This window comes from Aphis gossypii, chromosome 1, assembly GCF_020184175.1.
Source record: "Aphis gossypii isolate Hap1 chromosome 1, ASM2018417v2, whole genome shotgun sequence".
Lineage (NCBI taxonomy): Eukaryota > Metazoa > Arthropoda > Insecta > Hemiptera > Aphididae > Aphis > Aphis gossypii.
The window spans coordinates 68,231,127-68,257,217 of NC_065530.1; the positions used below are offsets into that span (position 1 = coordinate 68,231,127).

The window sequence follows — 26,091 nt, forward strand, 5'->3', positions numbered from 1 at the left end:
AATTTTAAAATTGATATTTTATTTTGTAGTTGAATGTAACTTACTTATGTTTTACTCTGTAGTTTATACCTTATGTAGGTACCTATAAAAAAATGTTAAATACATATGTCATACAAACATATAAAATACTAAAATAATTTGTAAATACTCAATAAACATTAATTATATTAAATATTTACCTACTCAAATATGTATAATAATTAATAATCATCATTTATATTACTTGCTCATATAATTATTATCATATCGACATTATTTTCAACAGGACCGTCAGGACCTCTGAGCCTTATCTTGATCTCAAATCTCCAATAACATAGGTATTTGAGAGATGAAAATAAATGTAACCTACGTAAATCAAAAAATTAAAAATAATTAATATTCCTTTATTTTGTTTTTGTTTTTATTTAGACATGGTATATATTAATAATTTAAAAACAAGAATTTTAAACTGATTTATGAAATTTATCATTTATAGTTGGTGAATATAATGATAAATGATAATCTGTGTTTTGCGAATATACTTGTGAAAGTTGATATAGTTCAGGGCATTCGGAGTCGGCTATAGTCAGCAGAGTTGTTCTCGAACGTCTCGCCATCTACGTTCCCGAACAATTTTCGAACGTTTCCAACGAATATATTTTATTCTAGAATGTTCGAGTAAACACGCGAGCAAACGCAATAATACTTCAAAATGTTTACGATGTCGTCACATAATAACTGATAATTATTTGGATCGTTTACTTCAAATTCTCATTCTATACCTATTTTAATTTTCTATTAACTTCAAGATCATCAATTTCTAGCTCATGATAATTTGTATCATTATTTATCTTTTTTTTTTATTGTATTTATTGAACTATACGTTTTAAACTTTTAACTAAGTACAACTTTGCTAGTTTTTGATAATTCGGGTAATAAATATTTATAACATGGAACAAGATAAATTGGCTAAAATATTTTTTGAAAAAATAAAATAAAATTACTTATGAAGATTTAAGATAGTTCAAAGTTGAGTACTGAACTAACTAATTTACTATATTGCATAGGTACCTGATTTGAGTAAGTACAAGATTCTAAGTATTTTGATTTCTTACAGCTATATTTTTTAGCAATATATACTTTTGATAGTTATTATAGTTCAATATAATTAAGGTATAAGAGTCGTTAACCAAATACTTTATACCAAATGCATCACAATTCATTAATAGTTAAAATCATATTTTATTGAATTTAAGCTAGCTCTAAAACTGTAACTCGTAAAATGTATTATGTTTACAATTTTTAAATTGTACAACTAAAAATCGATTAAAAAAAATATTAAAATATATTTTATTAATACTTATTAATTATTATCGAATTTTTTAAATTTTTGATTGTCACTGACAACTGAAGTAGGTAAGTAAATAAAATGTATTTTATTTTTAATCAAATTTAAATTCTTAGATTATAACAGATAATTTATTCATTAGATATATAAAATAGTTTGAATTCAAGAATTCTGGATATAAGATATTAAATGCGTGTTATTCTATCTGGTTTCGATGTCTAAATATGCCTCCTTTAATCATTCCCTTTTCAACCAGGTTTTTCAAAAATATTTAAAATTGTATTAGGTACTTACCAAGTATAAACATTAAACATAGGTATTACCTATATAATATTGTACAACAATAAATAAAACCAAAATAAAATAATAAAATCAATGATCTTTTTTTATATAAGTATATATTATGTAGATTGTAGGTAGGTACTCTATAAAGTACATACCACTATAATATATAAATACATAAATTATTCGATTAGATATAGAATTATATTATACTACAAGATATAATCAGAATATCTTGAATAGAATGGACTCACAATAAATCACGAATACGAAGCTAATATCTGTGAATGGCACTTCTCATCCATGTTATTAATGCTCCAATCTTTATAACTGGTGTAGGTACCCCCATTTTCTATTACTGTTTTCTGCAATTATTACAATAAAACATAATTTTGTTGATATGATTTATTTTCATCTATATAAATAAAGATTGTTTGTTTCAAAAATATTAATCAAAATTTTGAGGGTATGAAAGTATAAATAGTTTCTTTTTATGCAAATTTAAAAATTTTTCTTTTAAATTTAGGTATAAATCGTCGAAATATACTTAGTACTTAAAGTAAATATTTTGTTAAAAAATCTCAGAACAATTTATTTTAACGAATCATTCGTTTTTTACTGCCACAGTATAATATTTCTGTTGAAAACTTTTTTTTCGTAAGCACACTGTAATGTTCATTTTAAAATTTAATTGCAACACTGCAGTAAAATTCTATTCAGCTAAACTATAATATTTTATATTATTATTCCACTTATACCATACCGGACGCACGTTACACAGCACTTGCACTTATAAATATATTATTATACAAGTAGGTAATACGACATTCCAAATTCCAGTGCGTTGTAATTTGTAATCATATTTTTCTTTTTTTATATTCAATCGACCATAAAGGTAGATCTGTTTAACAAATGATTAATAACAATCACATTTTAATGCTTATTTTTTATTGCTTAATTTTTTCATTAGTTATAACTATAAAATAATTAAAACATTGATATTGACATATTATAATTATATATGCGGACGTGTCATTGTATCAAACAAACATAAACACAATAGATTAATGAATAACGGTCAGATTATTGTCGTCGGCAGAAAACGGGAACCTTTAATATAATTAATCGTTGTCAACGACGAATGGTAGGTGCGTACGATCAGTATTTTAAGGCCACATAGGTACTCGTGTATTAAAATATCAACACGTATTTGTAACAATACAATGTAAGACATGATATAATTTTCTTATCATATTATATAATATGCCACCAGAAAAAAGGTACCTATGACAGGAAAATTATTTTTGAAAATATATTTTTCATAAAACTCGTAGATCCTACTATAATTAGGTATTTTATAATAATATTACATTGCTATGTTGCTATGGTAGGTCGTAATTAAAAGCATAATATCATATTAATACATTAATTGTTTCGTATAATATTTCTCGGTTTGTAACTGTTCTCCTCCTCTGCACGTCGAGGAAAACCTATAATAATAATAATAGTATCAAATACGAATATACAGAATCTTGAACCATGGTCGACGCATTAGCTAATTTCGTTCTATCGATATTACTGTGTTGTACGCTCGTGAACGATTCGGCCGCGATAGATTTGACCAAACCGATATACGAAATGCTCGAGGACACTATTGACAAGGAAATGCTGAAGATAATGGGTTTGGCACAGCAATACGGCAACGTCGTTATGCCTCTTGTCGAACAGTCCGTCAACCGCGGAAACTCGGCATCCGTAGCGTCGTCTGTAATACCGCAGCTGGGTTCGAGTGCCTCTCCGGCAGACGTCACTTATATTTCGTCCGCTGCAGAAGCTGTTGGCCGTGACTCGCGGATTGCCGACGTCTCGTCGATGGACTCGATGACCGTCACTCCGGATATCCGAAACACCGTCGGAAACCGCAGTGGTAGACGTGTCCGACGGCATAATCGCGGGCGGTCACGGCGACTTCCTAGAAAGACTGACGCGGCTACAGCGAACCACCCCATGAACCCGTGGTGGCAACCGCCCCTCATAACCGCGGTCCAACACCCCGACGCACTTGCAAGATCGTAGAAAAGAGATTTGAGATTGACCAAGATTGTCGATGTAGGTTATAGGTACCTATGACTGCCACGTATTTAAATTGCAGTGGATACCAGATTCCGTCAACGTTTGAAAACCGCATCGAGAGTTTCAGTTTTCATTACCAGCATTACCTACATACCTAATATTTAATTAAGAAACGAATAGATAATTCAGTTAGCGAATAATAAACTTATATTGATTGTATGTACACACACGAACATATCATAAGGTATTATTATTATAATTACCTACCTACTAGTACTAAGCATACCTATAATGATTACTTGTATAGTTGAAATATAGATTTATAGAATATACCTATTTAAATTAAATCAGAATGGAAACTCTAGTCTCACGCATGACGCATCATTAGACTGCCATACGAAAGGCCCATCGGGCTTAGCAAAAATTGTTTTTTATATTAGGTATTTCTGTATGATTGGCTACATTTGATCTATTACACGAGTATAATATGGTTGATTCCCAGAAAAAAGTCTATGAATACCTACCTAGGTTTTAAATTGGCCCAAATTTAATACGGTTATAAAATGATAGTAGGTACATGTGATTTTCATATTTTATTAATCTAGACAGTGCTCGAAACGGACAAGAATTCACTGGAATAGATATTGTAGTTGTTCGTAATTTTAGATTTGTGTCAGTCCCGGTTTGTTAAAATTTGAATTTAAGAGTTTCGTACCTTAAAAATATTAAGTAATTACAAACATCACACTCTTAATCATAGATGTGAAGTTTTGAAAGTAAAAATGTACTTCTTCACTCAAATAATGTACATAAAGTAGTTTTTTTCCAAAAAAAAAAATATGTTTTAAGGCATTTCGTGTTATACTTTTAGATAATCGATATTATTATTGTAGTAAAAGATAGGGTGACGTCCCTTTGAAAAGGCAAACTTATTCGTAGAAGTCTCACAACCACTCCATACTTTGAAAAAGACGTAAAGTTAATTTTTTTTTTTTGGAAAAACAGTCAACTAGTGATCATGGAGTCTTATAATAAGAAAAATAAAATTTATTTTTACTTTTTTATGTGCGTACATGATTAAAGCAACCCACTTTATCGTAGATGTGAAGTTTTGAAAGTCAACGTATACTCTTTCGACTAAATAATGTAAATGTTATTATATTATTGTTTTTTTTTTAGGCCTTTCTTATGAAATTGTACACAAATTATACAACATTAATAACACTATTTTAAATCTAAAGACTTTAATGAATATAATTAGATTGTAGGTTATACTAAAAACCTCTTAAGCTAAAAATTGTATTTATATTTTATTGTAAACAAAATTGAAATTATTTCAAATAAAAATTTATATTTTTATATTTTTAGTTGTTAAAATATAATAAATAAAATAGTATTTTATTAGGTAAAGGCATTTTAATGTTATATAATAGTTCTAGTTTAAACACTGAAGATAGGTAAGGTTTTATGGACAGACTTATTTATACTAGAAATATAATATATTTTTTTAGATAACTTAATTGTCTTAAAATAATTTACTGCAGCATTAACTGTCTGGTATCATCATAACAAAGTTGATGTAACTTGTTATGTATAATAAACCTTAAAGCAGGCATTCTGTCTATAAGTTTTCCATCCACCCACTTGTTATTTTATTTATTAACAAAAAAACTCTATAATCAATGTGTATCATACTTGACAAATATAAATGACAAAACTTCTAAATAATATATATAAATAAATTTGTGTAAAATTTGTAATTGTTTTGATTTGACTAATTCTTTGAAGTTTGATATGAATTGTATAACTGCAATTCTCAGCTATGAGCAAGGAATATGTATTAGTTAAGAAGATGCTTCATTCACATACTACCTATGTTGTCTCCGTCTTACAAGCATAAAAAATAGTAAGAACTGTTTCACATTGGCAAGAACAACTAAGGCTGTAATCTAAGTCAAACAATCTAATTTTTACACTATAAAAAGGAAAAATATAGGCTGAGCAACATAGTTTTATTTTTTTTTTTTAAAGGGTTTTTATCATTTCAAAATCTATTATTTTGTCCTTTTCAAACTTGAATAACTCTGTTTGTAGTTCTAATATCGAAAATTAATGTAGCACAGTCCAAAGTCTTGTTTTTTTAATGTGAAAATTTGATTGCTTAACTTGGACTACAGCTTGAGTTCATATGAAATAGTATTTATTTTACTATGTTGTACATTTGTAGGACAGAAATAGTACATGCAGATGAAGCGTTTTCTTAAACGAGTCTTTTCTAAACACAGCATAATTCATACAAAAAATACTTATTTGCTAAGATAAATAAAATTATAGTAATATTATCAAGTAAAAATAGATAAAACTTGTAAATTTATAAAAAATTTTTTTAGTATTTTTGAAGAGCTTAAAGACCTAAGTCTGTGTTTATCATAATAATTGTGTGTTATAATGTAAATATTAATTAGGTGTTATACAGTATTTATTTTTTTTTAAAGTTTTAAGTGAATTAACATTTTTAACAAAACTATAGTCTATTCAACGAGAGAATGTATAGATTCTGTGCATTCTCCTACACCTCCCTGCAATCGAAACCGGTTTCTCTATGGCAGAGTGACGTTTGGGAATGTGCAGAAAAACAGATTTTGATAGGCCCGCTGCGTGTTCTCTCGCTGGGTAGAGTATAATATATTTCATTTTCATATTTCTTAAAAAACAATGAAATTAATAATAAATTAAGAAAAAAATACATTGGTCAAAATTAACAACAGGCAGTCGAGTAACATAATTAAATATAAGGGCTGAATTACTCAACATTTATTTTTAATAATATATAAACAAAGCAATTATATTTTAATTTTGGCCCATGAAAAAAAATTAACTTTCAAGTCGTTCAAAATACACTATAAGTTCACAATGTGGTGTTTGTGGAAACATATCAACAGGAACAGCTTTCACTGGTACAAATGGAGCACCTTGTTTGGTTTTAGATTCAGCCATAGACAACGATAAAAAATTTTGCATAGCCCCTTTAGGGTTACAAGACATATATACTAATCGTTTCAAATGTGTCATCCTTCGTAGAAGCAATATCGCTTTATTATCTATAATGTATTAAGTTGAATAAATAATTTAATAGATTATTATGAAACTAGTGGCTTGCTTACGTAATCCTGCTCTAGGCGGATCGACTATGGCAACTACATCATTAGCATTTTCTGGGTTCTGAAATTCACGTCTGTTCATTACTTCTTCAGCTTTTCCAGCAAAGAATATTGCATTTGTGATACCATTTTCAGTGGCATTTAATTTTGCCATATTAACTGCTTCTTCTTGAATTTCTACACCAATTACTTGAGCACAGTCCTAAAAATAAAAAAAATGATAAATATGTTTTGATAATTATTTTAACGAATTGTACATATATGAAAGAAATACAAGTAAAATTGTTTTGAATTACTTTAGCTATAGATAGGCCTATTGTACCAGAACCACAACACACATCTAAGACTGTAGTTTGAGAGTTAATGGAAGCTAAATCTTTAGCAGCATCAAACAATACTTCAGAAGCAGCTGTATTTATTTGAAAAAACGATTCAGGTGAAATTCTCAACTTAAGACCTTTCACTTCTTCAATGATATATCCCTGTCCATGTAACAATTCTAAGGGAAATGAATTTCCTTCCCCAGCCCTAAAAAATATTTTCATAATAAATTACAAATATTATGTTAGTATACTTGTCAGCAGGGCTCGGATTTTATAGCATTTGCTAATTTTTATTGGAAACAGATAAAAATAGCAGAGTAAGCTAAAAAATTTGTTTTGTGCATCAGAGGCTCCAAATATGCAATTTTATTTTGTTATTTTTTGCATATTTTAAGGATTTTTGGCTTTTAGTTCTATTTTTTAAGTTTTGGTGTCATTTTCGGCTAATTTACTGTATTAATATAACTTTTATGTCGTATTTTCATAAAACTAATTTATATTATATAGTATGAAACAATGAATCATAACAAAATGACAATTTTGAATAATTTTCATACTCAAAAATTGTTTATATTTTATAGTTTAATGAATTAACAAATTCAAGTAGTATTACCTCATATTTAAAAAAAAAAAAGTTTGTAATATAAATATTTTATACATAATCAATTTTTAAAAAAAAAAATAATAGTTTATTAATTTATAAATATATAAATATAAAAGTTTTTTAATTTGTGAACAAAATAAATTTTCATTTTTGCTATTTATTGTGTTTTTAGGGCATATTATAGTGCATATTTTAGTAATTTTTAGTGTTATAAAATCCGAACCCTGCTTAATGTAAATCAGAGATATACCTAAGAAATATTTAATATTTTGAATGATCTTATTTAATTTTAATGAGAAATTTAAAAATATGTATCATAAATCTTTAAATTAAAAGGTATAATAGCATTTTAAGAAAGGAGTTACATTTCCAATGTTAACTTATGAATATGAGTCAGAATAAAATACTTATTTCTTACGCTCTTTTTTTTGCTTTTTGAAAGTAAAGAGAATCCACTTTACAATCAGTTCCAGCCCCTTCAGTGAAATAACTTAAGATTAATTGTTTTAAAGAAGTCAGGGCAGAGTCCTCCATGTTTTCTGTATGAACGACACAAATTAACATCAGTTGTCCAGTTTTTAAGCTCAGCCTTACAGTTAACTGACGCCAATGACCTGTATAATTTTCAGGATCAAATACAGGAACTTTAGAAGCTCTAACTAAATCTTGAAAACACTAAATAATAAAGGTATAAGAAATATAATACAACATAAAATAAAAAGCATGTCATTATTTGACCAATGACCATGCTCCTACGTTCACCATAATTGAAAATGAAAAACATAGTTTACAACCAATATTTAAGTATAGGATTTTTATAAAGATAAAAACTTACTTTAACGACATCTTTCATACGTTGAGGAACATTCAAAATATTATCAATGGGAGCAACACAAGTTTTTCCCTGGTTATATGCACCAACGCGAAAGCCAACAATTGGTTCTTTGTTTTCTACATCCATGCCTAAAATAGTAAAATGACAATATATAATAATAATAATAATAATCTTATAAAATATATTATTAAATAAATAATAATATAAAAATGGTCAATGGTATTGAAAATTAATAACAATATTATACTATTATCTAATAATTTAAACATGCTTTTATTATAAATTTTGTTAAGCTGATTTATTGAAAAATAACTACCGAACATTCTTTACAAGACATTAATTAGCCAACTAATATCCTTATTATAAATAAACTTGGGACACAAATTATTTTTGATATTATAATAAAAAGTAGGACAAAACACAGAACAAGAGCATTTGCACCTTTATGTCAACATTAAGAGGATGCTGTATCCCTATAGGTCGCTTTGTCTTACAAACACATAATATAGAAATTTATTTAACTTTGTTATGTTTAATATTAGTGCAAATTGACAAAAACAAACAATTTACAATTTTGAAATGTGTATAACGCACTTAAAAATAAAATATAAAATAAATCTATGAAGCTTACTATAGGTTATATTGTTAATTTTTTTAATTTGATTAGAAATTAATTCACTTATATACTAAACATAATAGAGTTGAATAGATTGTTCAGAATGAACCATTTGTTGTTATATAATTATACAATATAGGAAATACATGAGGGCAAGTGTCCTTTTAATATAAAATACTAAATAGTAATGTTTTTTTTTTCAATTATAAATTAATTAAAAAAACCTAAGTTTAGTTAAAAAGTACTTTTTCTCAATTTATTCCACACATTTTTGTAGTTTTTAATTTTATTTAGAAAAACTTCAGAGAAAATCAAAAAATTACTCTATCATTGAAAAAACTAAATATTAATTAAAATATTCAATTATTAATGAAATTTGTAGAGCTTGAAATTTTTTTTAGTGATATAATATACTAAAAAGTAAAAGTTTTAAAAATTTTAAATTTATTTTGTTTTTATCATTTCCAAAGAAAAAAAAACTGCACAACAAATCAACCAATTTATAATTAAAATTCACATTCATCTCTTTCTCTAAACTCAAAATGTTAAATTCTTAATTAAATATTACTTGTTTCAAAATTATACTGAAACACATTATTATATTATAGGTATTAATGATAAGTTTTATTTATATAAATAATAAACAAATACGTTACCTATAGTAAATTCACATTTATTTCTATAACCAACACATTTCTCTGGATCATTTTTAAGACTTTGTATTTCCAAAAGTTCACATGGAAGACCATTATTTGTATTTTGTTGTTTTTTTAACCAATCAACTATAGCTTGACCACATTTAATTCGTTTCAAACGTCTACTATAATCCATAAGAACATTTTTAATAGAACTGGTTTTTTTAGTTAACTGAAACCAATAAAAATATATTCTATTAAATAAAATAAATCGATAATTTATCAATAGGTAAAGTTATATAAATAATTTAAAAATAAATAAAATTAATTTTTTTTATAAATCTATAGCATTAAATTCATTGTTTTCTAAATTAAATATAGGAACATAATCATCACTCACTTGCTCTGTATAAGATATATTATAAAAAGGTGTCACAGAACTTATCATCTGTTGTTCTGCGCCAGCATTGTTTAATTTAATTTTTTTAACCTCTGGACAATCATCAAATTGTTCATTACGTTTTTTTACTAATGGATCAGGAACAGCTTTGGCATTCTATGATGTTTTAAAATCAATAAAAACATATTAAAAATTATACTTATATAGAATACTTACACTAGCATCTAATTTTGTATTTTTCCAATTATATCCATTTAAAGTACTCAGAGCTGTATTTTTGTCTTCTTCGGAACGAAAACACATATAGAGCCATTTTCCATTACGGTTAGGGGTTTTAACTTTGGAGCAATTCAATTCCAACTTTGTATTGATCAATTTTTTGAATTCCTAAAAATATTTTAAAAAAAAATACTATAATAACAAAATTGTAATCTCTAATATACATAATTAATAAATTAGGTTTTATTGTACTTACAGCAATTCCATAATGTTTTGGAAGATTTCTTATTTCTATCTTATACTTTTCAGAAGTAAAATCATCTCGATCTAAATAAGCAAAAGGGTCTTCTTTTACGACTGATTCAGATTGATTTTCTTTTTCTTCTGGATCTATTTCTCTGTTTTCTTCCTCAGATTTTAGTTGAATTTCTTCGGCCCCCGATTCTTTTTTATCTGATTCTAATTCATTCACTTTTTCTTCATATTTTATTTGCATTTCCTTAGCAATTGATTCCGTTTCGTCTTCATTTTTTACTGGTACGATTTCATTTACATTTTCCTCAGATTTTATTTGAATTTCCTTGGGTGCTGGTTCTAAATGATTATCAGCATTCATTTCCATTGTGTTAATAGTAGGTAAATGATTTTTTATAAAAATTTTATGAGTACACAATGATTACAAATAAAATTATGTTTTAAACTTTTAAATAAAAGTAGCGACTTGCATTCAATTGAAATATTAAATATTTTATTTATTAAATTCAAATTGAAATTTTATAACCAAACATTAAGATATTGTTATCACTATCAATTAAAATTGATAATAATTCACGTGTTTTTGTTGTTATATCTTTAATCGTGATTGTTACTTATCTATAAAAATCTGAAAAACTCAATTACTTAATCTTTACTACAAAACTAATGTTTTATTAAAAAAATTAATTAATAAGTAGTGTTGTGTAGTTGTTTTATTCATTATGCCACAGGGGAAATTCAAAAATAAATCACAAGTTTCTTTTTCAACAAAGAAAAAGAAGAACGAACCACATAAAAGTAGAAAAGGTAATTTTTTCTCATAACTATTTAAATCAAATTGTTACTATTTAACATATTTTTGCATACAAAGTTTTATACTTAAATAATTGTATGCATTTTACTGTATAGCATGTCCAATGCCTTCAAAAAAACACAAATATGAAGAAGGTCAGCGGATTAAACGTATGATAAGTAAAAATGTAAATAAAATGGCAGAAGACGATTTAAGATCATTAGCTATGGATAACAAGAAAGTTTTTCTTTCAAAAAAGAAGAAACAAGTTGCACAAACAGTTAAAACACCAGACCCTAAACCAAAACAAATCAAAATTACTCAAAAATGAATTTCACATTATGGATAATATAAATTTTTTTAAAACACATAATTTAAATTTTTTTTTTTTTTTGAACAATTGAATAATAAAGTACCTACATAAAAAATAATGTGTTATTTTATTTATTTTATGAACATACCTAACTTATTTATAGTTATTACTGAGTATTGATTACCTTTAATATATTAATTATTATGTAATGATCTTATAAATGAGTATATTTAAACGAATAGTTATTTTATATCATATCGAAGATCAAATTCTGATATGTATAGATATGTTTTGTTTAAGTTAATAATAAAACAAAGATTCAAATCTTAATTTATAACTATACAAACTATAATAATATGAGTAAAAAAATTTTTTTAAATTATATTATAATTATTTAAAAAATAGAACTAATGTAAACATTTGGTGAAAATTTTATATAATTACGATTATTTATTTTTGAGTTACACTAAAAAAAAAAATGTTCTCAAAAACTGAATTTGCATAAAAATATCCAGCTATTATTAAAAGAAATACTTAATAAGAAATTTTTACCATTCTAAAGGTGACGTCAGACGGAAAAAAGCACTATTATAAAATTATACAATCATTGGTTCGTATAGAATTTTGAAAGTAACATAGGTTAATGCAGGCATAAAGCACAATGCACAGATATTAATTAGTCACACTACATTATACTCTAATATTGTTTTGTTTTATTAACAAAAAAATGATTTATAAAACCTATAACAGTAGTACAACGATAGGTATATTTTATGTATTTTGTATTCATAGTCTTAGTTGTTACAAGTAAAAAGGTGTTACATAAATATTATTGAACATACATACAAAGGGTATGTACACTATGGGGTATGTTATTACCAATAACCTATTGACTATTAAATAATACCATCTAAGTAAAATAATATAGATAATTTTATCTTCTGTTTTATCTAATAGGTATATATAGTTTGTAATACTACATTATATTTATTTTTACATTATTTAATTAAGTAACATAGGAAATTATTATTTATTAACATAATGGTTTGATAGTTGGTACTATTCTATTCTGTGGTACTACATAGGATTCAAGGACGTAAAATAATTCAGCGACGTAGTCAGGGGAAGGGCTGAGGGGGCTGCAGCCCTCCCCGAAATTTAAATAAAATTGAAAAATTATTTTAATGGTCTATGAAAAACGCTACTGTAATCTTAAACTGTATTTTACTGATTTTAAAGAGTTATAGGTTTTTTTATTTGTTATATATATTAATAATACCTACTTCAGCATCTGCATTTTACACTTATTGAAGAAAATAGGTAAATCAAAGCTGTGAAAAATTGATAGCCTCAGCCAAAAAAATATCCTGGCTACGCCACTGTAACTGATTTAGTCTGATTATCTTCATTACTATTGTTCTATAAGATACTGCGACGTTTTCTTAAGGTGTTTAGTGCGATTGAAAATGGTTTAAAGTTATTTTACATTGTAAAAAATACAAAAAATTAAGAAAATGAATAACAAGTGGCTGTGGCCTTTTTTTTTGTGGAATCGTGAGACGGGGAGTGAAAACTTGCTTCGGCGATAGATACCTATACTAAAATTTTGTGAAAATTTCTTACATTTACTGTGATTAGTTTTTGAGTTACAACTTTTTGAAAAATCGATTTGGTCATACTCTGGTTTTGCGTAAAAATTCCCGTTTTTCCATCACTTTTTTTTTTGTTTTTCTCGATTTTTTTGTAAACTGTTTGAATATTCTTACTTTAGACCTTTATAATGTTCTATGGATATTCAGTTTGTTTGAAATTGAATCATTATTTTGAGTAGTTTTTTTTTTTGAAACAAAAAAAAAAAAAATTTAGAATCAATATTTCACAGTACCATCCAGAATATACATATTGGTATATTTAAATGAGCACTATTTAATAGGAACGTCTTGTTAATTACGCGTTTAGAAGTGTAAAATTAAAGCACAGAATCAAAAGTTATGAATTATTATCTAAAATTTCATTTTACCATTTGAAAATTATTCTGAAGCTAAGTTAATGTTATAAAAATTAAGATAAATTATTGAAAAATAATAGAAAATTTATTTATTTTGTTCTATTCAAATAATTGTTAGAATAGTAGTATTTAAATTTAACTAAGTTCTAAAATATTTATGGTAAACCGTTATTATTCCAACTAATAACATTAAAAGTAATTTTTACCTGTGCAAAGCTCTACATACTTAGACAAGTATCTATAGAAAGTAATTGAAAACATAGGAAATATAAAATCATAATTATTTTCACCTTAAACTACAAAATAAATTATCAAGCTGTTTCTTACAATAAATACATGAGTGGTAATCAAAAATAATAAATAAAACAGTCTTTTATATATATTTATACATAATTATTATAATTTTGAGGTATCAACATTAAACATGAAGCACATTAAATGTAAACAAATAACATCAGTCGGAAATGACAATTTCAAATATTCAACTGTATTGGAATGATAGTATATTTTTTATTTTATTATAAAAAGCCAATTTGTCATTCTTAGATACATTTTCATTTCTTTTTTTTTTTTTGCGTTCAATATTTTTTTTCTAAAAATAAATATATTTATTACCTACTTTATTAATATTAGATAAATATTATTTATACTAACTTTAAAATAAGAATAAGTTGTCCTTTTCATGACTCAACAAATTTTCTTACACTATATTTGCTAATCCATCTGAATTTACTTTAAAGGACGCTGGGGGTGGCTTAGGGGCGCCAAATCTCTTAATTTAAATCTTAATTGAAATATACTTCAATAAAAAAAAATAATCTAATTATGTAATATATTTATTTTTTTATTTATATTTATTTTATCCATTTTAATTTCTCTCTATCTTCAATTTTTTCATAATTGCTCCAATTCCATGTTTCATAACACGCCATGCCTTTTTCTTAGCAGAAACAGGTATTTCAAAACGTTTCAAGCATTTCCATCTACAAGTATTACAAAATTGTAATTAAAATTCTTTATTAAAAAAAAATAAAAACTGCTTACATTTTATAATTGACTTCTTTATATAAATGCTCACGGAAAAGTTCTATATCCATAGCTTCAAAAACTTCGCACTTAGGACAAACCAAGTGAACATTTGAAGATATTCCTCCTAACTTATCATTCTTATTAAAAATATCTATAAACGTTTTCTGTTAATGAGGTTGAATTGAAGAGCTTTTTTATTTCTTGTTAAACTTAATACGTCTTCATTTTGAAATCCTTTTATTAAATATTACAAACACGTTATTGTAATATATTATATAATATAATAAAATCAAATAGATACGATCACGGTTAAATAGTAAAAGTATTTAGCCATGGATACGACCTTATTCGTCGGTTTTATACTTCTATGATTGTGTATTTGTGTCAATTCAATTCATTGGTTGTCGTTGGAAATAGATATTTTGGGAAATTGTAAAAATAATTTATATCTAATGTCTTTGGTACACTAGACATGCGATCTTTAGCAATACTAAAAATAAACAACTAATTATCGGTATCCTTTATTCTCGTTTTGTCTTATGGTTTTTCGTTACGAGTTACATTTTTCTCGGCTAGGTCTCCTCGCCAACCCGCAATAAGGAACTTTGTTCCAAAATAAATTAAGTAGGTAAATCAATTATCAAAGCACTAAGCAGTCATTTAATACATTTTCAAGTGGTAAGTACTGTCTTTAAGATTTAAGAATTTAAAATTGATTATGATTATAAAATCAAATACCAAAAATTAGTTATTTATCAATCAACTTTTTAAATTATTTAATCTTAAAAATATCTAATCAAAAACTTAACACTTTTATCATTTTTAATTAATTTTTTTTATAACATATTCAAGTTAAGAACTGTAGGTACTTGATGGCTAACTTGGGTGCAGAGTTGTGCTATCTTCACATAGTAGATATGGAAATTATTAATTTAGTGAGATGGCAAACACATGTAATCCTGTGCCCTATTACCTACCTCAAAATACAGTAACAGTGACGGTTCTATTGTATGGACAGAGTGGGCAGCTGCCCATGCCAAAATTTCTGGTGTCCTTTATTTTAAAAAGTAATGAGAATGGAGAGGCAACTAGAAATATTATTCGCAGTTAAAACTTAATTATAAATCTACTGTTACACTGTTACCCATACAAACATGTAGTCCTAGAACCTCGCCTGTACAGTAAGTATTTAACTTTAATTTTAAATTAACAATTACCTTTTCAGTATTCATAGAATCAAATGAACTTGCATTATCTGAGAATATATGAGACTTTGGAATACTGTCAATAGCATCGGGAGAAAAACATTGGTTTTTTGTTTTGTCTTTATAATGATAGGTTTTTCTTTTAGTGGTGATTTCTGGTTGACAAAATTCTAATTTATAACATAAAAAAGTCAAAATCTTGAATGGCTATATATTTAAAATTTATTTACTTTATAGACACTACAATTTAAGTAATATAATAAAATAAAAGAATAACTTACAGTAGAACGTTTTCTTTTCAAGCTTGTACTTTGTTGTTCATTTTATTGAGGTATCAAAGAATTGAATAAGTTATTTTATTTGATTTGTATCATTTGGTTATTCTCGTATTATCTTATCATATGAAATATCTTAACAATCAAATTTTGCTCAACATTATGAACAGCTTTCATATGGGACATAGTAATTTTATAGGTGTTGCCCTTAAATTTACACTTTCGTAATACTATGATCTAGTTACATATGATATTACTTGTAAACGGGTAATCAAAATAATTAATATACTAAAGAACTGAATTATGATAACAAAAGCGAAATTTCACCTGCCAAATTAGTATTGGGTAGGCACCCAATACTATTGACTGACTGCAACAATTAGATTCAAGTGAATTGTCAATGAAATGATCAACAAATCAAAATGGAATAATAAAAAAGGTAATTAAAAGAAATCTTATGTTCTGAATAGATGAACGTTGAAAATAGAACAGTCAACAGTTGCAAACACCACTATGTGCCCAAGTGGTTTTTTGAGCTATTTTTTTGAACAAGTAGTTAGCACGGATTAATATTGTGGTTATGCAACGATACATCTTATCAATGCAACATTTATCTAACCGAGGCGTCATATTGATTGAAAATAATTTATTAAAATAAAAAATATTGGTCAGTTGTCTGTTAAATATTGTAGTTAATAAAAAGTTTTAAAATGCATGTATTATTTGATTTTTGACTTATTAATTTATACAGTTACCACAGATTCGATTTAAATATACTTAATCTCAAATCTTCGTGGTTATTAATATTTTAATCCGTGCTTATTATTATTATATTGTGCTCACAAACAGACTTTTTTATAATATATTACTATATTTTCACATAGTTTGTGATATAATCACGAACTAAAAATACCCGGGAACTAGTAAGTTAATACTACACAAGATTGTGCTAGAAATCTTGCCGCAACGTGAGAAGGTCAGTGCTCGTGAACTTGTATTATGTGCCATTATTGTCCGGTTACTGGTTATGTAACGCTCTCTATTCAATAAAACTGTAATAAAAAAGTGATAGTATCTAGCTAAATACAGGTATAATCGCATTAATTAAATTATCATTTATGTTTTATAAACTCATAATAATATTAATTAATATTTTACAAATTAATAATCTTTATCTATATTATAATTTATATATATATTATTAAAACGCAAGGCGATTTCTTATGACAGTTATATCTGAAGTTCTAGTAGTTCTACTGGACCGATTTTCATGATTTCTTTTTCTAACGTAAGTAGGTACTCGGTGTGTAGATGAGCCATTAAAAGAGAAAAGTCTAAAAAGTCAGTTATTTAAATAGTTGCAAAAAGTATAAAGTTTTCCATAAAAAAAATAAAATAAGTCAGGTTGTTATACCAACTATATAAAAAAATAGAAAAATAAAATTAGTTAGGTTGTTATACCAACTATATAAAACCACGAGATGGCACATTATTGTATCTTTTCCACCGTAGTAAAAAAAAAAAAACTTAAGGGTTAGAAATTATAAACTTACGAACACATCTCGCGGGGTCCGCAATTCACCAGTCTTACTGGCAGCGACATGCTTAATAACTATAACATAATCTGACTAACTCACTGACTGATAAATGTAGTGACTGATCACAGTACATTCGTATCATAAATTTAATGTGCAATAAGAAAGCATTTTACAAAATTCGCATCTTTAAGTGGTACTTGCACAAGTTTTTTGAAATTCAAAATGATAAATGAAAATGTCTAAGTTTTGAGAACCATTAAACCGAATATTAAATAACAAATTAAATAAAGTTCGAATCATATAGAATTGGCAATTTTAACGAGTAACGAAGTGCACGGGGTCAGCTAGTACTGTTATTATAAATGTCTGAAAGACTGAAGTCTGATAAACCAAATAGGGCTTCAATACAACATTGATGAAAAATAAGTAAAAAAAAAACTAGAACATCTCACCTATGCATAACATTTGAATTTATCATTCAATTGTAAATCCTAATTTTTATATAATCTAACCAAGGTGAATAATTAAATAATATAAAATAATTATAAATTATAATATAGTTTTTATAAGTTTTTAAATAATTTTCACGAATAGAGCGCGCTACCAGTCTGGATTTAAAATAATAATGGTCCAATCTAAATATTCTTAACTATGATAAAATTAAAAGAGTTGCCAATAAATTAATTTCAACACAGTATAGAAAAAAACTCAAAAAACTGAGTTTTTTTTATTTCATTCTGAATTTAAAAAATAACAAAAAGTTTTATTAGTAGTTGTTGAGTACCTAGTATAAATAGCCAGAATTAAAAAATATGGCTATGTACTATAAAGGTGGCTAATTTTTATGAACTTTTGATCGACCTCTGAGTTTTTTTAGGTTGCTACAAAAAAAAAGATCATTAATAATCAAAAATATATAAATACATACATTATATTATAATATACATTTATTTTGTTTACAATATCATAAGGGAGTCGCGATCGACTTGATGGCCACCTCTGCGACCCTGCTATAAAAATAGGTACTATATTTAATATACTTATAACGAAATTACTCCATTTTTCTGCTAAAAATTTTAATTGTATTTACTTGAATAACTACAGAAGTAATAGTCCATAATGACTTTATAATACTTACATTTTGAAATTATTAAAATATATGAAATAATGTAGTTATATACCTATACTTATAAAATAATATGGTAAATCAAGATTCAAGAGACGTGTCTGACACTAACACTGTGTGTAATACTAATAAGTTATTTTATTAATAAAAATAACACGAACGATATTTTCTAAAAAAAAACCGTCATGTTTACAGTTTATGATGTTCTCGAGAATATTCCTTCACGGGATCGTTTCCGGAAGTGCTATAAATTCTACAAAATACAGATTTTGTAAAAGTTAAAAATAGGAAAGGGAAGGAAATAATTGAAGTTTTATCATGTATAATATATGTTATTTATTTATATATCTTTAATTTGTATGTTCCCAAAAAAACGAAAGCTTTGCATAGGTATATGCTAAAAAATGATAAACTGCAAGTATGAAGTAGGTACCTAGAAAGCCATTATTTTATCCACAATCCACGGGACACAACTAATAATCACCCAATACAATGAATAAAAATGAATAATAATTATTGAAGTTTTAATTAAAATATTAATTTCCCTAAGAGGACGTCACACCCGTATGTGCTGTCTCCATCTTAAAAATTTACAATATAGTACATGTTCGTTCACTAGTTTCAACAATCAACAGTGTGCTTTTAGCTTTGACAGTACAGTGTATTGACATACTATCAAACTTTTATTTAAGAACATTATCTGTGTTCTTTTTAAATATTTTAAAATGCTCATAATTCACTTACAAATTAAAATATTGTAAAAACCCAATGGGTCTTCTTAAAAAATGACTTTAAGCGCACAGATCAGTAATTTGTTACCAAATTATATATCATCATCATGCATTAATAATTTTTTTTTATAAATTTGTCGACTGTATACGTATACCCCACATTCAGTAAATCACAGACGTAATGTAAGTGTTAACTTTGAATTTAAAGATAAATTAAGGAAAAAAGATTCTGAATGGGGACGGGCTATCAGCATATAGGTACGTATAATTACTACCTAACAAGTAACATATATATTATATTTTTATGATACATTTATATTGCTATGAAACTAATTTATTTTACTATTATAGTCATACTAGAAATCACGTCAAATCGAATACATTTTTTCTTAATTCAAAAGTTTTTCAAGTTAGGTTACTTACACAAACGTGGGAACTAGAACAAACGGCATCAACGTACATACATATTATATAGTACAGTCGAACGACCATATTTTTTTTTTTTTTTTTTTTGAAAATTCAATATGGTGAGGCTCGGAAATTGAACCTCGAAATACGCGTAACTATATTATAATTCTTTGACAATAATCTTGTACTATTATATACATATAGGTTCAGTGTGGCCTTGTCGACCGCGAGGTCCACCTATATCGCGAGGTTTTCGTCGATTTTCTCCCGCACACCTGTTGTACGCGTGTGGGCTTATTCACGATAATTGTTATTATATTGAATATGTCTATATATTATAATATAATATGTATGTATAGAAAATGTGTATTATAATATATAAGACGCGAATACGTTTTCCCGCGCCATGTCGTCGCACCAGCTGCTATAGATACGAACACGCGCGTCTCTCATGTTATGTTATTGTTATTTCCAAACAGGTACCCAGGTATATATAAAGAACACATGTGCGCGTCCTGAGGCCCCCGTGGTCCAACGGAGGAGAGGAAAGGACGGATGCTGCAGGGGAGGTGCATAACTAATGTGGTGGCGTGCGAACGGTACCTATATTATAATACATAATATATATAATATAACTTCGTCGTAGTGCAGTGGTGACGGTGAGCACGGCCGGAGGAGGAGTGGCGATGGCAGTGTTATATTCTTCTTCTTCTTCGAGACTGTGTGCACCTTTTGACCTCGAAGACGGCGGCCGTTCCCGGCAGGACTGCGTATCTCTAGATCTCGATCTTTATATTTATATATATATATATATATATATGTGTGTGTGTGTGAGTAGTAGTAGTTAGGTATATGACGATGAACCGCGGCGGTACATATACCACGGTCGTGGTGGTGGAGGCGACCGCGGCAAGGCAGACGGCGATTGAGGACTGAGGAGAACAACAACTGCACAGAGCCAACACCGCGGTCCGCGACACAACCCATTATTATTATATTATTATTTAACATCCGACGTAATATATATATATACATGCACGTGGATATAATAGATGCGGACGAGCAATATGACCGCAGGCCGTTTATCGGGTGCCATCGCGTGGAGGCTGTCCGACAAATTGAAATTTCCACCGGAAACTCGCGTCACGCGCGTCCGTATACTATTTCGCCCGACGATTGATCGATCGATCGTTGGTTTGTATAATAACGATGGTAATATTATAGGTCGATACTATTACCACTATACGGTGGACCTATTAGCGGCCCGTGACTTGTGCGAGAAGAGCGCGGCAAAAAAGAATCATCTGATATGTCACGTATAGTTTAATCGATTTTGTTTGTAATTTTCAAGTTATCTTTGCAGGTTCTTGAAAAACAAACAAAATATAATACGTGTTTTTCGATTTTAAAAATTGCATTTTAAACATAGCCCCGGTCAAATCAGTATAGTGGGTATATTTTTTAATATATGATATATCTACGATTTAAAGTATACTTCGTCATAGATTCACACGCGACCACCGTCATCGTGATAACAAATCGACGTAGATCACGCACAATATAATAATAAATAATAATATATAATATGTTATTATAATTTAGGTGAACAAATACTATGTATTATGGGTTTAAAGTCAAATAGTTAGAGGAAAATGATTTGAGAATTAATATGTTTGTAAAAGCCAAAAATGTATGTACATACGTATAGAGTACCTATAATATTATAATAGTGTTCAACGACTTTAAATCGAACATGTGTTTTCTTTTTCTCTGGGAACAGGCCCTCGAGGGAACTGGCATTGTTTGAGAAATTACCTAATAGTTAATACCCCTATACTTAATATGCATACATACGATAGCATGTCGTATTTTTAATTTTTTAATCTGTGGATGATTTTTTTTCTAAGATAATAATATTATACTATATAGTATATACAATAATTAACGGACATAACTAAAAACAATTGAAGAAGCACACTTAATACACGAGAGTGTTAAGTGCCTATATGATTTTAATTTCTGTACAGGAAGATATTCTGAAAATAGTCTTATTATTTCAAAAATATTAATAATATTTTTATTTTTTACTTTTTTTGAAGTCATTAAACAATAATATTATGGTTTTTTTTAACTTTTAAAAGAATGATTAATGACAATTCACATTTGTAAAATGAAAAATGCTGAATATTATTTTTCGGAGTATTTCAATGTGTTTTAGTGTATATCGAGTTTATAATGAGTGATCAATTCTAGGTAAATGTAGGTATTGAAAATTTAAATGGGGGACTGAGAGAGTAGTGGATTTTAATTTTACAGGCTATACCACTCTGAAAAAATTTCGTCCACTTCTAATTCCACTCTTCAAAATGTTTAATAGGTACTTATAATTAATTTACCACTCTTTCAAAATTTAAATTTTGAACATATTGAAGTAGGTACTCGGAAAAATATTTTTCTAAAATAAATACTAAAAATAAATGTATGTTTTTATCCAATAAAGTAAAAACTTAAAAATGGTAATATTAATACTTAAATAAATAATTTTAAAAATGTTAATAGTTTTAAAAATATTAAGTGTTCTAAATTTAAAAAGAATAAACTTGTAGTATAAACTATAAAGCGCACCTATAACAATCTATGAGTCTAAAATTAGATCAAACCTATAATAATTCAAGTTTTAATATGTTTTTATAAAATTCAATAATTTATAACTCTTAAAAGTATGAATTATTAATAATAATGGGTTAAACAGATTTTTAATATGGTTAATTTTCAATATAATAATATGTCAAAAAATAAAAACTGGATTGATATCGCAAAATTATTATACACTAAACAGTACCTATAATCAACTTAATCAGCTACTCTAATTATTATTATTGTGAAATAGAAAACAACATAAAAATCTAGTTTGTACGTTTTTAATATGATCATATTATTACACTTTTTTTTTAACATAACCATATATTATGCTGTATTTCATTGTACATTTTTACCTTTTTAATGGTTAAGTATACGTAACATGTTAATTTTATATTCCAAAGTTCATATGTTTTATTTTTAATGTAATTGGTTAACAGTAGGTATACCTAGTACCTACTTAATAGACAATAAACATATTAATATAATAATATGTTATGCAATTTTCCACTCCACTCAATCACAAGAACCGTATAGAGGGTATATTAGTTATTTATTATAACATCATAATATAATGTATTAATAGGTGACAGTTAATTTGGTTAAAACAAATTGAAAATGGTTAACGTTATTAACTAATTATTAAGAAATAGTTAAGAGTTAATTTCTATAAGTTATAAGTATATAACATATAACACCATAGTACCTACCTACCTACCTACACTTTGCTTATATGTATTAAAAAGAAGATTTTGTTAATATATGCACATAGTTTTCGGCTGTTGGTTTGGGGTTCTTATAACAATACATTTATCGTTTACACGTATATGACTATGCTGTGTTTTATAAATTACCAATCGATTTATTACATTATTATCTTATGTGTAATATATGTGCACTTGCAGGTCGTTACATGTTAGTCGAAGGACGAATAATTGTCGAAACATTATACTAACATATTATTATTATATTATAATTATTATTTATACTTTTCGCTTGTGTAGATATCAAAAAAAAAAGATAATAAAGAGAGTTTGTCATATAATTTAAATGTTGATGTATTATGTGAAACGTATTCAAATTTCATATCCGTCATATATTATTAAAATATAAAAAGTTAAAATACTACAGGGTTAATTGATGAATTCGAATAATTCGTACGAGCTAAATACAACATGATATCTTGCCTATACAACCGGTTCGTTAAAGTAAAGTTGTAAAGTTATTATGATGTACAATATTCGGAGAGGGGGAGAGGTTAGAAGACTTAGCTTCACCAAGGTGTGAAGGGTTTACTATTTATAACAGTTAAAATGGCTTATATTAGGTCATAATAGTTTTTAAAATATAATTAATAATATTAATTTTTTGAAATTGATAAAAAAAATAATGTTTTCAACAGTACTAAAACGTAACCAATTATAACTACAACAAGCTGGTATAAAACTACAGAAAATACACTATACATATTACATATATTGTGATTATGTGTCTCCTATTAATATTCATCATTAAAAAATGCATAATAATATTAATGTTTTATTGATTATAAGATGATGTCAGCGCTATATTTGTTTTCTGTACATCTGTGAATTACGTCTGCTATTTTTGCGTACATAGCACATTTACGTTAATAAGTAGTACTATAATATACTTACGTATTATAACGCTATTAATTTTAATATTAGATTGAATTGACATGTTAATGAATTTATTATTAAATATATTATCTGTATTTATTTATGTTTTTTAGACATATATATTAATGTATTACTGTAAAATTGAAATATTAAAAAAAAAAACCATAATATATTAGTTAACTTAACTTTAAATTTAATAATATATAAATTCACTCTCATGTAACAGAAAACACTCAGGATTGATTCAGCTAATCGGAAATTTTCTATGGTGAGAAAAAATTGAAATATAGTGCACTGATATTCCAGTATTACAAAATATCGCCATAATCATAATTATGTAGTTATTTACTTTTTGATTTTAGCTAATACTATCTCCTTATGGCTTCTTAATTATTATTGCAAATTATTTTGTTGTAGACTTTATAGTATAGGGGGTTGACAACATTTACATATTATATACTCTCTTGGAACAAACCTGAGCAATAATGATAATTAATCAATAAAATGTGGTGTATACATTTTTTAATATGTAAAAATTGTCAAAGCATCAAAGGTAATATAAAGGGCATAGTAAATCCACCTCAAGCGTTACTTGGCATACCTGTGTTCAGCCTCCTCAAGAAAAAAATTGAAATTGTGCCAATGGTGAATGGCCAACGGTATCTATTATTAATTAATATCTTTAATTATAATATACAATATATTACAATAATCAACAGAGGTGTTGGTGAAATAAAAGAAGTTTAGAAATTTAAAACAGATTAGAGCCGAAGAGCATGGATAATGTACTAGTGTACTACCTATTCATTATAATAGAACAGATGATGTTTTTCGTTTCAAGTTTATGAAGTAGGTACTTAAAAAATTAATATAAAACAATTTAACTATATTGTTCAGATAAATTTAACACATTTCTTAAGTCTCAATGTTCTTAAAGTTTTTCAAAACGTGTTTTTCATTAAATTGTTTTTTTTTTTTATAATTTTATATCCTGTAATACAATATAGGTACTATAGATGCATACCTATTATAAAAAATTGACTTATTAAAAATGTAATTAACTTCATTCTAGGTTAAGTCCTGGATCCTGTAGGCTAGATACTTTACTGGTGTAGAACTTCGTATTTTCATACAAAAATTCCCATACTTTTTTACTGATTTGCTTTCGTATCGACGTACGCATATACGCGTTGAACTGGTTTTTTTATAAAAAAAACTATAAAGTTTAGATAATCAACGTATATTGTATAAACTTATAGATTTAGTATCTTTAGAATATTGGTCAGTGGAGCATGTTTAATAGCAAATAAATAATTATATTTTTATCCTTGGATAGAACTTATAATTTAGTGTTTCGTAGATATGTCTATAAGATAAATCATCTTTACCGAAGGTAATCCACATGATATAATAAGTAATATTGTTATCAGTTAACATTCTCATGTGTCATCGCTTATCGGGAAAAATTAATTTAAATTTTTTATTCAATCTAGCAGTAGAAAGATACACTCATAATAATATATCGATAAATGCAAATTAAATAGGTAAATAATACGATGCAGGCACGAATTTAGTGAAGTGAATAAGTGGTTTCTTTTAGAGAATGTTTGAATTAGACTAAGTTTGGATAGAACGACAGCACGACGGATGTTTAA

The 26,091-nt window shown here is 26.8% G+C and overlaps 2 protein-coding genes and 1 long non-coding RNA gene across 3 annotated transcripts; 1 reads left to right on the top strand and 2 right to left on the bottom strand.

Annotated features, from left to right (window-relative positions):
• Positions 1-6,440: 6,440 nt before the first annotated feature.
• On the bottom strand, positions 6,441-11,241 carry LOC114127516 (tRNA (uracil-5-)-methyltransferase homolog A-like). Its single transcript, XM_050196921.1, has 9 exons — positions 10,732-11,241; positions 10,473-10,643; positions 10,257-10,412; positions 9,878-10,088; positions 8,606-8,733; positions 8,189-8,445; positions 7,140-7,371; positions 6,847-7,045; positions 6,441-6,783 (listed from the first exon to the last, which is right to left on the bottom strand). The coding sequence occupies exons 1-9, from the start codon at positions 11,095-11,097 to the stop codon at positions 6,557-6,559; spliced, it is 1,947 nt and encodes a 648-aa protein (XP_050052878.1). The 5' UTR covers positions 11,098-11,241; the 3' UTR covers positions 6,441-6,556.
• A 93-nt stretch (positions 11,242-11,334) lies between these two features.
• On the top strand, positions 11,335-11,954 carry LOC126548879 (uncharacterized). The gene is made up of 2 exons (XM_050196925.1): positions 11,335-11,537; positions 11,640-11,954. The coding sequence occupies exons 1-2, from the start codon at positions 11,453-11,455 to the stop codon at positions 11,852-11,854; spliced, it is 300 nt and encodes a 99-aa protein (XP_050052882.1). The 5' UTR covers positions 11,335-11,452; the 3' UTR covers positions 11,855-11,954.
• Positions 11,955-14,248: 2,294 nt separating this feature from the next.
• On the bottom strand, positions 14,249-15,230 carry LOC126548880 (uncharacterized). Its single transcript, XR_007603021.1, has 3 exons — positions 14,889-15,230; positions 14,499-14,827; positions 14,249-14,436 (listed from the first exon to the last, which is right to left on the bottom strand). It is a non-coding gene; the product is annotated as an uncharacterized LOC126548880 (long non-coding RNA).
• Positions 15,231-26,091: the final 10,861 nt, after the last annotated feature.

Excerpts from the sequence above, each read along its gene's own strand:
- LOC126548879 (XM_050196925.1), top strand. The coding sequence starts at position 11,453 with ATGCCACAGGGGAAATTCAAAAATAAATCACAAGTTTCTTTTTCAACA. Across the intron at positions 11,538-11,639 it reads ACCACATAAAAGTAGAAAAG|CATGTCCAATGCCTTCAAAA; the intron begins GTAATTTTTTCT and ends TTTACTGTATAG.
- LOC114127516 (XM_050196921.1), bottom strand. The coding sequence starts at position 11,097 with ATGGAAATGAATGCTGATAATCATTTAGAACCAGCACCCAAGGAAATT. Across the intron at positions 10,089-10,256 it reads ATATATCTTATACAGAGCAA|TTAACTAAAAAAACCAGTTC; the intron begins GTGAGTGATGAT and ends TATTGGTTTCAG. Across the intron at positions 7,046-7,139 it reads TAGGCCTATCTATAGCTAAA|GACTGTGCTCAAGTAATTGG; the intron begins GTAATTCAAAAC and ends TTTTATTTTTAG.